This window comes from Anguilla rostrata, chromosome 8 (assembly GCF_018555375.3).
Source record: "Anguilla rostrata isolate EN2019 chromosome 8, ASM1855537v3, whole genome shotgun sequence".
Classification (NCBI taxonomy): Eukaryota; Metazoa; Chordata; class Actinopteri; order Anguilliformes; family Anguillidae; genus Anguilla; species Anguilla rostrata.
The window spans coordinates 36,185,759-36,198,337 of NC_057940.1; the positions used below are offsets into that span (position 1 = coordinate 36,185,759).

At 44.3% G+C, this 12,579-nt stretch overlaps 1 protein-coding gene across 1 annotated transcript; it reads right to left on the reverse strand.

The window, feature by feature from the left end:
* Window positions 1-1,697: 1,697 nt before the first annotated feature.
* Window positions 1,698-12,096, reverse strand: LOC135261564 (voltage-dependent calcium channel gamma-4 subunit-like). Its single transcript, XM_064348017.1, has 7 exons — window positions 11,967-12,096; window positions 11,740-11,779; window positions 8,798-9,122; window positions 6,713-6,940; window positions 4,419-4,502; window positions 3,763-3,903; window positions 1,698-3,464 (listed from the first exon to the last, which is right to left on the reverse strand). The coding sequence occupies exons 4-7, from the start codon at window positions 6,936-6,938 to the stop codon at window positions 2,623-2,625; spliced, it is 1,293 nt and encodes a 430-aa protein (XP_064204087.1). The 5' UTR covers window positions 6,939-6,940; window positions 8,798-9,122; window positions 11,740-11,779; window positions 11,967-12,096; the 3' UTR covers window positions 1,698-2,622.
* Between the last annotated feature and the right edge of the window lie 483 nt (window positions 12,097-12,579).

Consider the following 12,579-nt stretch of genomic DNA (forward strand, 5'->3'; position numbering starts at 1 on the left):
TCACTCTCTGCCTCACTTGACCCTGCACTGCCCTACCCCATTTCAAAATGCCACCCTTCATTCGTGGACAGTCCTAAATCCTTCTCAGTTTCTCCTGCCCATCCCCCCAGACCCTTCCAGATCCCTGCCACACCATAAGGATACGGTCTCCGCCATGCTGACCTCTACCCTCCTTTCCAAGATTTCTGAAACACAACCCTGACCAGATACACGACACTCTATGCAGGCTGTATATTTAGCCATTTAACAGGGCCACACAGACACATCGACACACAGAGTCTGTATATACAGTATGTCAGTGCCTGTGGATTTGGGGCTGAACGTTGCAGGGGAGGGGAGATCTGCGTCGCCAGTGCGCCGCACCTCCTGAAATATGGAAGAAGGTGACCTCTGTGCTTTCTTACTCACTTGGCTCAGGTATACTTGGGAGTCAAGCAAAACCCCGCATTTCTATTCTCTGCACTCTCTCCTGTCTTTTCTCTCTTTTATCTTCATGCTTTCCTCTGTTTTTTCGGGGAGGGCACGATGGCGCCAACGGCCCACATTGAGATCAGGCAAGTTATGCAGAAACCACCAAGACCATGTCCTCATCGCAAAGCCTATGTTTCAATTAATTAAGCGACTTAACTTATTAACTCCAAATAAGCTTGTGTGTGAACATGTGGCAGCTATCCACGTAGCAGTGGAAGCCACATTTAAAGGGATAAGTGCTGTGGGACATCATCGTTATCACTCCATCTTCTGCACCTCTCCCTCCCTACGTGCCACAACTGATTCAGATCCTGTTCATTTTGTTCCATCAGAAACAGCAGAACAAAATAGGCAATAGGCATAGTGTTTTCTCTCTTTTTTTAGTACAAATTTCATGCAATACAGTCTCTTTTGTTTGTCACACAGTTAGATAGATCTCGGCTATCTATCTATATATAATATCTATGTATAACTATATATATGCTGTATTTACACACATATACGTTGTCATTGTGCCACACAGAATGACTTGATTCTGGCAGCATTCGTTTCCACACAAATAATATAGCATTCTGTACCGGTCTGAGCAGGTGTCAGATAGACATTCTTCAAGAATCTGGACAACGTTTATGTATGTATATGTCACCCTGAAGATAAACTTATGGTCAAGAGCACTGGGATATAATTTGCCTGATTATGTCAGTACATAATACATATTTCTCAAATGAGCTTGCTCACTCTGCATTGCAGAACTGTCCCATCTGTTGGTAGTGGAGTTGCATGTGGGGTTACATACCCACAGAATTGTAAGGGGGGGGGGGGGTGAGGAGGAGGGTGGGGGGTGGTGGCGGGGGGGAGGGGGTACTGCAGCAGAGGCCACAGCAGTGAGCACTAGGGAGCACCTTTTCCACATTCTAATTAAGCTCTGTAATACCTTTTATATACCAACATGATATAATCAACCCAAATATATAATCCCCTAAGAATTCCATCCAACAACCTACTTTTGACCATCAGAATATCCATATATCAAAACAGAGGTTTATATAGTTGTACATAATTATAATATAAATATTTATTTTTTTTAACTTTAATCTAAAATTATTTTTCCACACATATTCTTTTCATATATCATTTTTAAATGATTAAATAATAGTGATTTGTTCTGTGTTCTGGTGAAGTCCATTGATATTGTCCTCTCATTATAAACTATAATTATCTGAATCTTCTCAAGCAATCCTTGCCCTTTATTTTTCCGCAGATATTTATGAATTGTAGAAATATACGTCAATTTCATGTAATCCCTCAATATTCATACCCATTACATCAACTTCAAACCATAACAATTAGAATATTACTACTACTACTAAATAAATAACACCAATTGAAATTAAAACCATGACTCTTCATTTCCATCTAATGGTTTCTCAGTCTCACTGTGTCAGTCAATAATCAAAATATAAAAAAGATAACCAGGTAAGAATTCAAACATTTTCACCAAAATAAATCTAACATAAAACTATTATTACCAATATTTGTAATAATATTTAAAAAATAAGAAGAATATTAAGAATCATAATAATCATAATTTAAAAAATCCACTCTCACATTTATGCACACGTGCTTGACACTTAATGACATCATTATATTTTGTGTCACTGTGCAACGGATCAGTTTCCTCAATTTTAAATTAAAAAAAAAATCTTTAAAAAAAAAAGAAACCATAATTCAAAAATTAACATTGCAATCACAGATAAACCCAGCAATAACAATTACAACAATAACAACAACAGTAATATGGCAATATTCAAAATTTACGATAATGTCTTCTAGAATAATATAAAGCACTGAGAATGAAAGAAAAATAATAACCCAGAGATATTAGCTTTTACAGCCACACGTGTAGTTTTAAAAGTAATGAAAAGTACATAATAATAGTGTTGTTGTTATTCTTGTCATTATTAATCTTTTTTTTTCTCAGTAATATATCTATGCTAGTTAAAACCAAGATGGAGAGAGGAGGGAGGGTATGGACTCCTTTCCTTCCTCCTATTGCTCTTCATCTGTCCTCCCAATCTCTTCCTCCTCTATCCTCCTGTTTCTTTTCTGTCCATGTTTGTCGTTTCTCTCTCCCTCACCCTATCCGGACCTCTACACGGGCGTCGTCTTCCTATTGAGGGTATTGGAATTGGAGCTCTCCCTATCCCCCTTCCCTAGCCTATCCAGGGTGCCCATGCCCCTGTCTCTCTCCATTGTGGACGAGGAGAGGGGCGGGGGCTGGGAGGACGGGGCGGAGGACGAGGTATTCAGGGGGGCGTTGCTGTTGGAGGAATTCTGGGCGGACGAGGGGTTGTTGGACTTGGATAGAGAGGGGAGGGTGCCGCTGAGGATCACGCCCCCACCGCCGCCGCCCTCCTTGGGGAAACAATTATGCAGCTGGTACAAGGTGGCTCTGTCCACTGTCCCGTACATGGGCGGGCCCCCGAGGGTCCCCAGCCCCGCCAGTTTGGGATCCCGCGAGAGGGTGTACATGGAGATGTCGCCCCCCAGGGCGGAGTGGGAGTGGGCGTGGGGGTTGGGCAGGGTGGAGACGGAGATTTGTCCGACGGTGCCCTGGGAGAGGAGGGCGGAGGGGGTGAGGCCGAAGGCCTTGCCGCCGCCCACGGGGGAGGCGTCCCGGGAGCGGGAGGGGTCGGTGGAGCGGGAGCTGGAGCGCGAGCGCTGGCGGAAGCGGTAGCTGGGCAGCCGCAGCACGGCGTTGGTGGTGCTCTTGAAGAGGTCGGTGCGCGAGCGGCAGCGCAGCTCCTTGTTCTTCTCGATGTAGATGTTGACGGCCAGCACGCCCACCATCTCCGCCAGGATGAAGGACAGCCCGCCGAAGTAGAAGGACCAGCCGTAGGAGTAGTGCCACTTCTTGTCCTCGTCCTTCTTCGGGGAGATGTCGCTCAGCGCCGCGGAGATGTACACGATCACCCCGATGATGTTGCTGAGGCCTGGGGGGGGTCAGGACAGGGGGGTTCGGGGGGGGGGCAGGACACAATTAAAGAGCAGAAAGAAAAGAAAGATGAATATCACAGGAAGGGGACATTATGGGTAAGCAGGAAGAAGCACCTTATGAGGTGTAGGGAGGGGTGCGAGGAGAGGAGTATTATGCTTGAGCAAGAAGAGATCCATTATGAGGGAACAGGGACAGAATAGGACAGCTGGAACAGGGGATTCTGGGGAGCGTAGTGCATCAGCGCTGCCGCAGCAGAGAAACAGGAAGACAGGAAGCAGTGCGAGGAACGTTACCCGCAGCCACGAAAAGAATGCCCGCTCCCAGGATGATGTTCCTCTTGCTCTTGTAGAAGCGGCTGGCCGCAACGCAGACCCCGCCCAGCAGGAGGAGGATGGCGCTGAGGATGGGGAATATGCTGGAAGCCCTCACCACGCCTGCGAACGGAGGAGCAGAGGGGGTGAGACGGTACTCGTGGCCTGGAGCGCCTGACCCCACTGCAGCTTCTTTCTGGCCTTCATTCCCTCTCACCAGGAGACGCTGTCTGAAAGGAGGGCTGGGTCGTCTCCGGGTGTGTCCTAATCAAGTGTAAATGAAAGGTGTGAATGAGGCCAGCAGGAGGCAGCAGCCCCGTTCCAGGTCTGAGATATCCACATTTAAAGGTGTTCAGGCCTCATTTTAGCTTCAACTCCTTCATCTTCACTAACACCCCTAACCCATACTGCCATGCCCACCGTCGTGCCCAGATTGCCCACCCCCATGCTCCGTCCCCATGCCCACCCTCAAGCCCTGCCTTTGCCCCGCCTCCCTATCTATCTCCAGCCTGCTTTCTCCCCTGCTCCTTTTCCAGCCCCCTGTACTTGAGCAGCTAGCTCTGCTATTTATTCCCAGTCTAATGAGCTATTCACCTCCTTTTGACCTTCTCCTTCCTCCCTCTCCCTCCCTCTCTTACGTAAAAGGTACTCCGCTCCATCGTGGTCGTAGTCAGCATCTTCAGGGAAATGATTGATCTGTGAGCACACTCCTCTTTTCAGCCCTGGAACACAGAGGGGGGGTGGGGAGGGGAGGAAGGGAGATACAGTAAATGCAGAGTGAGCACAGGGACACAAATGGACACACTCTGGTACACCTACACTTAGCACAGTAATGCAGTGTCCGGAGAGAGCAGGCATTAGTAAACAGGGTATGTACTGTACACGCTGATTGCGTTGACCTTGAAGGCTGTTCCCATTTTTAAAAGCCAGGGGAATACACAGTTCAGACAGGAGGCTTGCTTCGCTCGGCCTCAGTCTCCTGTAATTGCCTTCTGAGCAGATGGGAAAGGAACGGCCTGCCGTCGCAGTGTCTGCCTTTAACCACAAAAGTGACCTTAATGGCAAAATATGCAGCTTAATTGTTCAGAGAAGAAGCAATTTTCTCTGCTTTTGAGAAGCACCGATGGAATTCACCTCTATCCCCTGGTAGCCTACGTGAACCATGGCATAACCTCAGACTGCAGATCTGGCAGTTAAAATTAGCAAACAAAATGGCATTTACTTCATCAGTTACTAATTTAATTCCCCGAACACCGTGCCACAACAGACGCACCCAAAAAAAGACACTGAATAATCACAGACAGACAGGATAACTACCCAGTCCAGCCTCGATGTGCTATTGCAGACAGACAGACGGACTGTGATGACAGCATGACTGGTGTAGATGGATGGATGTGGAAAATGATGGAGTGATGAGAGACGGATGAAGGGAGAGATGGACACGTATGGGGTCCTGTCTTTTCAGACCTGTCACACGGAGTTGCCTGAAAGAAAGAGATGGGAGGTACAACAGGGAGGAGAGTTGTCAGTCCAGCCAAGGAGGCACTGCATCTGCAGCTATTCGGTTACCTTTTTGATTTGACAGAGCTTACTGGAGCAAAGGAATACGTTCAGTTCATTCACTGCTTTCCTCTCCCTGTAGGGTGTATTTGGTTTAAAATAAAAAATGGCACCACAATAATTTTTTAAAGAATATTTTTTTAAAAACAACCATTTCCTATTATAAGACTGAAAGTCTAAGATTTGAATAGCTATCTCTGCTTTTGGAATCTCTTATGTCCCCAATGATATCTCATGCATATTTGTGAAATTCCATTTTTGTGAAATTCCAAGGAGTCAACGTATTCTCCATCTTTGGTCCTCTAGACTGTATGTAGACAAATCACATCAACCCTGAGCTTTTGTTGTATTTGACAATCATGTCATACTTAAAAATGCATTTTCATTCTAATTATAATTTTTATTTTGGTAATGGCTCTTAAAATATTCACTCATATACACAAATACTAGTAGTTATTGTAGGAAAGTAAGAATCCAAAGTCTAAACATTATTTTTATTTTCTATTGCCCCATCACAATTAGGTTGTATTTCATTTAAAATATTTTATTCTAATTATACATATATTTAATGATGGCCTTGGAATTGGTCAATGTTTTTCCATAGGCAAAAAAGAAAAAAGCAAAGCATACCCCAATGAATAAATTAATTCGAAAAATAAAAAATGAAATGCCTTTAAAAATCTGTTATGGTACCTAGGCTGGTATTGTATATATTTAGGTGGAATAAGATTCATTCAGTAACTGACACAGTGTCAAACTTAATTGGTGTGGTCTGTATTTGTGTCAGAGAATGAGGGGGTCAAAGGGGGATACCTTCACGCATTCAGGAGAGTGTGAAAGAATCAGGAATGCTCATTCAAGCCTCCAAAAGTTATACATCCACATTCAAATTACGTTAACCCCCCAATTGCTTAAAACCAGCAAACGTCCTTAAGTGAAACCATCACTGAGCCCAAATGGCAACAGTTTCATCCACAAGACACAACTCCAATTCCCTGCAGCTGGACGGCCATTTTGGCTCAAAACCCATATTGACTCCAAAGGCCACGTGTCCCCCTAATCTGAGCCAGGAGAATGGGGCTGCGTTCCATATGCAGAGAGGACGGCGCTGAAACTCGGAGAGGCAGAGGCGATCTATCAGAGGCAGAGCAGGGTGCTATCTGGCTGGCGCGTTATCAGGGAGCTTCTGAGGTGAAGCCACGAGACGCTGCATTAAACACAGGCTCCAGCTGTGGAGCGCTTCTGCACAAAAGGAAGGGAAAAAAAAAACATTTTTCTGCGTGGCTGCGGCCATGTCACTAGACAGGAAGCTGTACCCTACCGAACCGAACACACCCCGCCCTCTCGGGCAGACCGGAAACTGGACCCTGACCTTCCAGGCAGCAGATCCTCCAGAGGCCGGAGTGGGTGAGGGCGCCGGGGTCCTTGCGGTCTTTGTTGTGCGGGTCGTCCTGGGAGGAGTTGGCAGTGCTGTTGCAGATGAAGGCTCGGGCGTACAGCCAGTAGTCCGTGCCGATGGCCACCGTCATCAGCCCGAACGCAGCGAACGCCCCCACGGTGGTGAGGAGGACCTGGATCCCCTTCTCACACCACACCATGGCTGCCGACGATCAGGGGGGAGGAGGAGGGGTGGGAGAATCGGGAAAGACGACCAAAAAAAATCAGGTTGCGCGTACGGCATTGGGATTTGCGTCAGGGTTAGGGTTAGGGAGAGAGGTGTAAAAAGGAGGGGGTGGGGTGGCGCAGAACAGAAATGCATATTTATAATAGGGGGAAGGTGAGAAAGAGGAACAAGAGGGAGAACACTATGAGGAAGCCAATCAACAATTTGAGAGCCACGTACAAATCAACACATAAAGCGTTCAGTTACACCACATGTGCCGACAGTGGACTAATGCAGAATAGGAAACTGTTGGCATGGAAATAACAGGAAATTGAGACAGCAAGGAAGTGCATAACATTAACACGATGGTTCAGAGAACACAGTGTAGTCCCCGTAACATTGACAATGCAGTCAGTGACACACAATAAGGTGCCTGTGAAGAGTACAGTAGGCCCACACCATGTGATATCAGTTCCAAACAGACCTGTGAAGTTTCCTGTGAACAGCACACAAACTTTGAGATCTGCACCAAGGTCTGGGCTTTCAACGTTGGCTTCCGTATCAGAAACTGCTGAGGGTGTCTACAGTAGGTTCATATAGAACGTTGACTCCGAGTCAACCAGGGTTCCAGCTCATTGGCTAATAAAATGATAACCTCCACTCCAATATTATTAGAAATTCCCTTTTAAATTCTAATGAACATCACTTCCACAAGAAAATTACCTTCCTTCTCACTGCTATGCAGCAAAAAATGTCCCTGGCCATATTTGCATATTTAATTTGCATTTCAAACACCACCTTTCCCCAACACTTGCATGAAGCTTGGGTGGGTATAAGACTCCAAACAAAGGGGGATTCACTACAGCATCTGTCAATTTCTTTTCACGGCAGTTAGGAGATAACAGGTGGAAGTTTCACAAATAGAATCCAGTCTCCACCTATACAAGCTGCTTGTCTACAAGAAGGCCAGCATGGCAAACAGCAAAGGACAGGAAAACGTTCAGCTCCATTATAATTTGGCTCATGAAGAGCACACCTGTTCCAGCCTGCATGCGCTGATTTCCCCGAGCTGGTGATGTAGCTGCAGACAGGCAAACCACAAAGACTGCTCAATATTTCATACATAAGTTTGTACAAAAAAAGTACCTTTATATTTCAAGCCCTAAATATGCTACCTGGGACAAATATGCAATATACAAAATCTCAGGTGACGATGTCACTCATGAGGCCAAATCAGGAGGTTGGATATGGTTACACGACACTTACTGAGAAATGTAGCTAGCTTGGCCACGCAAGAGAATTAATGAAATAATCTATTCGTTTGTCATCTTTGTTTTTCGCTGGTACCTGAAACAAACCTTTAGACTGGCATAATGCCTGGTGACATGTTCAAGTCAGGTTCAGCCTTGTCAAACTAATCTGCAAAGACTGTCTTTTAAAGCACATGCATTGTTTGCTTCAGATTTTAATTTTCCAAAATGGAACCCGTAATTTCGGAGGGACTGTGAATGTAAAGACCTAAAGCCAAGCACAGCTATATATGGCAACGCACTGTATTTGCTACGAGCAGTGGTTATTGTTTTCGAACCTCAAATAACAGGGCTGTACTGCAGGCTGGACATTACATGGACTGAATGGCATTTAGATTATAAGGCTCCATTTCTCTTGGCATTTTCATTAAGCTCTCAAGGACACTGTATTCTTTAAAAGTATGCAAAGAAGGGCAGGCAGACTCAGATCGGCAGTGTCCCAACAGTAACTGCTCCATGAGAATCTCTGGAAATCAAAATACCCTCTCATAGCCAGTCAGTCACCTCATCAAGATTAAAGATCTTATCATGTCTTCCGGCTTACCTGGAGGTGTGTTTCTCCCCTTTCCCTCAATGGTGCCTGCTTTCTTTTCCTCGTCAATGAAGAATGTGCCGTCCCCTCTGTCCAAGCAGCATCCATCGACTGTTTTCCCTTTCTCTCTCCCCCTCTCTCTCCTCTCTCTTTCTCTCTTTATCTCTCTCTGTCTCTCGCCCTCTCTCTCTCTTACTCGCTTTCTCTCTCCTTCCCTCTGTCTTTCTGTCACTGCCTCAGAGCCTTGGTTTCCACCGGTTTTGTGTTATCAGGCTTGGGTAATTTAGGTACTCTTCACTTAACTGGAATTTTCTTGGCAGGAACCATAGCTTTGTTCCTGAAAAGCAGAAAAAAAGATTAAACTAAGCAAGGTGATTTGCAGTCGCAGCTGTGCAGGAAATGTAAAAACTCTGAGCCAGTTCTTACCTTCATTAATAGATAGCAAAAGGAAGACCAAATATGTTGGTATATACCCATACAAAGTGGACAGAGATTAGAAAATGTGTAAAGAAGTTGAGAGTGAGAAACGGAAGGAGAGAGCATGTCCTATCCTGTTGCCATGGCAACATTGAATTCCAAAGTCTAGATCAGAGTAGAGTGAGGTAATGATGAGAGAGAGAGAATGACAGAGAAAGAATGACAGAGAGAGAGAGAGAGAGAGAGAGAGAAAGGGGGGAGGTGGTGGTGGAATTTTTCCAGGATTACACAGCATATAAATACTGCTTTTGAAGAAATGGGCCATATGAGAAAAAATATCACATAACCACTCAGGCTTTCACTGTGCAGCAGAATACTCATTAATGATGCTCATAGCAATGGGGGTAATCAACATGCACTTTGACATGACAGTGGCACCTGTCTACTTCATCACTATGCCATAGCCTGATGGGAAATGTAGTTGTGACATTTTTACAATCATGAATTTCTTGCCACAGCACAGGCCTTCCAAATTAATAGGTTGTAGTGCATTCATGGGACACATCCAAACATTATAATAACCAAACTGAAGTTGATTTCAGATCATACTGGAATATTAATCATGGGTAAATTTACAACCAAGCCTTGGTGCGAGGTGTGTGCCAGGACCAGAAAGATGAATGTTAATGAGAATACAGAAAAAGGGGTGAGAGAGTTGGTGGAGGGATGCAGAATAGCAAATGGTGTGTGACAGGGACTGCGGGCAAATGCCTCTACTTCCTCCTGGACTTAAAGGGCATGTACCATGCTTGTCTGTAAAACCTAAATTCACTGAAAGCATTTTGTTGGATTTAGCCAGCATTTAAAAATCAACATGTTAAAAGCTATTTAATTGCTGTTTCTCCTTGGTATGCTATCGATTTAAATTAATATCCAATTTGTTTTCGTCAGGGCATTGCATATTTCATGTGCAAATAAATTGCAAGTCTATATGAATGTGAATAAGAGACGGCTGAACGTAGCAATAAATCTAGAGAAATACATACATATACCTTCATATCATCATATGTGTGTAAGCATGCGTATGTCCGTGCAGGTGTGAGTGTGTGTGTGTGCGCGCGCGAATAATGTTACAAAGCAAATAATATTTTGAATATAATGCAATGCCGTACTTCCACTCCACTCCCAAAAATTCCAAACTGTGATTTTACATCGGACTAAGAAACAGTCAGAGATGGTGCACATTAGCTTTCCCTAGTGTAGCCCAAGCACTGAAGAGCAGTGCTACCATTTCAACAAGTAACAAGGCCCTCTCCAGGCCAAGGAGACCCTGTTCCTCAGCATTCTGTGCATGGCTGTGCCTTACGATGCAAGGTGACAGAAAGCCCCTCGGCCTCACATCCATACCTGCTTCTCTCACAAGAGACTAAAGTGCATGTCCGCAGCCTCTGTCTTAGCATACAGTATTTCAGACTCTGATTATGACCATGATGCCCACAGTGACCATGGCAAAATCCCACTGTACGATCACGTTGCAGAACCAGATCACAGCGAACCTGAGCATGGAGATGTTAGAACACATGTAAGAACACACCACGTGCATGCCATGTAGGAGAATAAGGAAACAATGGCAAGGTGTGTCATACAAATTGCTGTTTGCTGTGTGTGTGTGTGTGCGTGTGCGTGGTTTTTTGTGTGTGCACCCAGTGTATATAATTAATGTTACATTTGGAGGTTATAAAAAGTCAATAGAGGAATTTAATAAATTGTCACGTTACAGTTAAGTATTCATTATTGCCCAATGGAGCTGTCATATCCCAACAGAGGTGCAGTGTTTCAATTACAGTTGAATAATTACGCTTCAAATCCCAACACGAATGCCGTATACGTTTCTGTACACTTAGAAAGGCACAGACAGATTCATCACATGTGAATTACAAACAAGAAATAGAGACCTGAACAAATATGCAAAGAGAAATTATCACATGCACGCCGCTATACTGCTGAAAATGGACGCCTTGTGTTATATACGATCGGCGTATTACTTCGTGTAGCATTTCACACAGACGTTCCCACTTTAAATACCGTGACTGGATTGTTTTTACTGAAAACGGCCACCTATCCCATGTTGAAACAATCATCACAGTATACAGGATCCATTTGTCCAGCAAAAAATTAATATTTGTTTGTATTTCCTCATGCATGTGCATCTCCGTCGAGCGTCCCTGGGCAAAATAACTGGCCATGTTACTGCATTTTCTAGTCAATATATTGTATACTTTATGTTCTATTAACGTCCACAGTTAACTTGCGTGTACACGGAGCAAATATGACGTTAATGCATACACACAGATATAATAATTCTGGATTTTATATTCAGATGTCAATTTTATTGTAACAGCATAACAATTATGCACCTGCAAATGCATAGCAAGTGCATATCCCTACATGCGTCTGGAGAATATCCACTGTTTCTTTGAATTATAATTATAATTATAACACAATTATCGTTATTACACAATAAATTATATTCTTACCTCCACAGTCTGTCTTTCCGTATCCTTTTCGGTAAACGGACTTCAGCAAGGAAGAGGAAAAGGGACGGAGAGAAAGGGGGGGGGGGGGTTAGAAAGGACGGCGAGATTGAGAGAGGAAACGGGGGGGGATTACGTGCGAGAGGCAGAGGTGGTAATTAACTATTAAATAAATATGTACGGAGAAAAGGATCTAATAAATATTATCTCGAGGGCACAGGCGCACTCACGGGATTTTCGTTGTATATTCTTGGTTAAATACGCGTGTCCCTCTCTCTACCCCTCTCTCGTGCTTATAAGGTCTGTCTGTCTGTCCCTCTTACTCTCACAGACCCCGACGTAAGCAAATCGTCGCGTCCGACTTCTCAAAGAATGTAGGCAGATTGAAAAAATATAAGGTTTACCCTCACTCCTCATATTTGTGTGTCACAGCAATGGTAACACGAGAACGCATTGATTTCCTTATTTTCTTCAGCATTGTATGTTTCATGTAAATTCTGCCACTGGAACGATTTTTGAAAATTCTCTTCTGTTTTTTTTATTGGGTTACTTAATTAATGATGTTGATATTAAAGTTGTGAAAGATATACAATGAAAGCTGGTGGAATGCTTACTGGGGTGCCAACAGATCGGCACTCTTTCTCGTTTCCTCATTCAAGTGAAATGCGGAGTTTCTCATGCCAAAGTTAACGCTATAACGACCAAGCTCTGCAGAGAGGCTGTGGGGGTGTATGGACAAGAAAAAAGACATGGGGACCACGTGTACCGTTGAAATGATTAATACATGTACGCTTAATTAAGGATTTAGTGTGCTGTGAGCATACTTCGAGAGACACAACGCAT

Bases quoted from the DNA above. Each gene is read 5' to 3' on its own strand.
- LOC135261564 (XM_064348017.1), bottom strand. From the start codon at position 6,938: ATGGTGTGGTGTGAGAAGGGGATCCAGGTCCTCCTCACCACCGTGGGG. The intron at 4,503-6,712 runs GTCAGGGTCCAG...TCTGTGTTCCAG, and splicing joins GAGGATCTGCTGCCTGGAAG to GGCTGAAAAGAGGAGTGTGC. The intron at 3,465-3,762 runs GTAACGTTCCTC...GACCCCCCCCAG, and splicing joins CATTCTTTTCGTGGCTGCGG to GCCTCAGCAACATCATCGGG.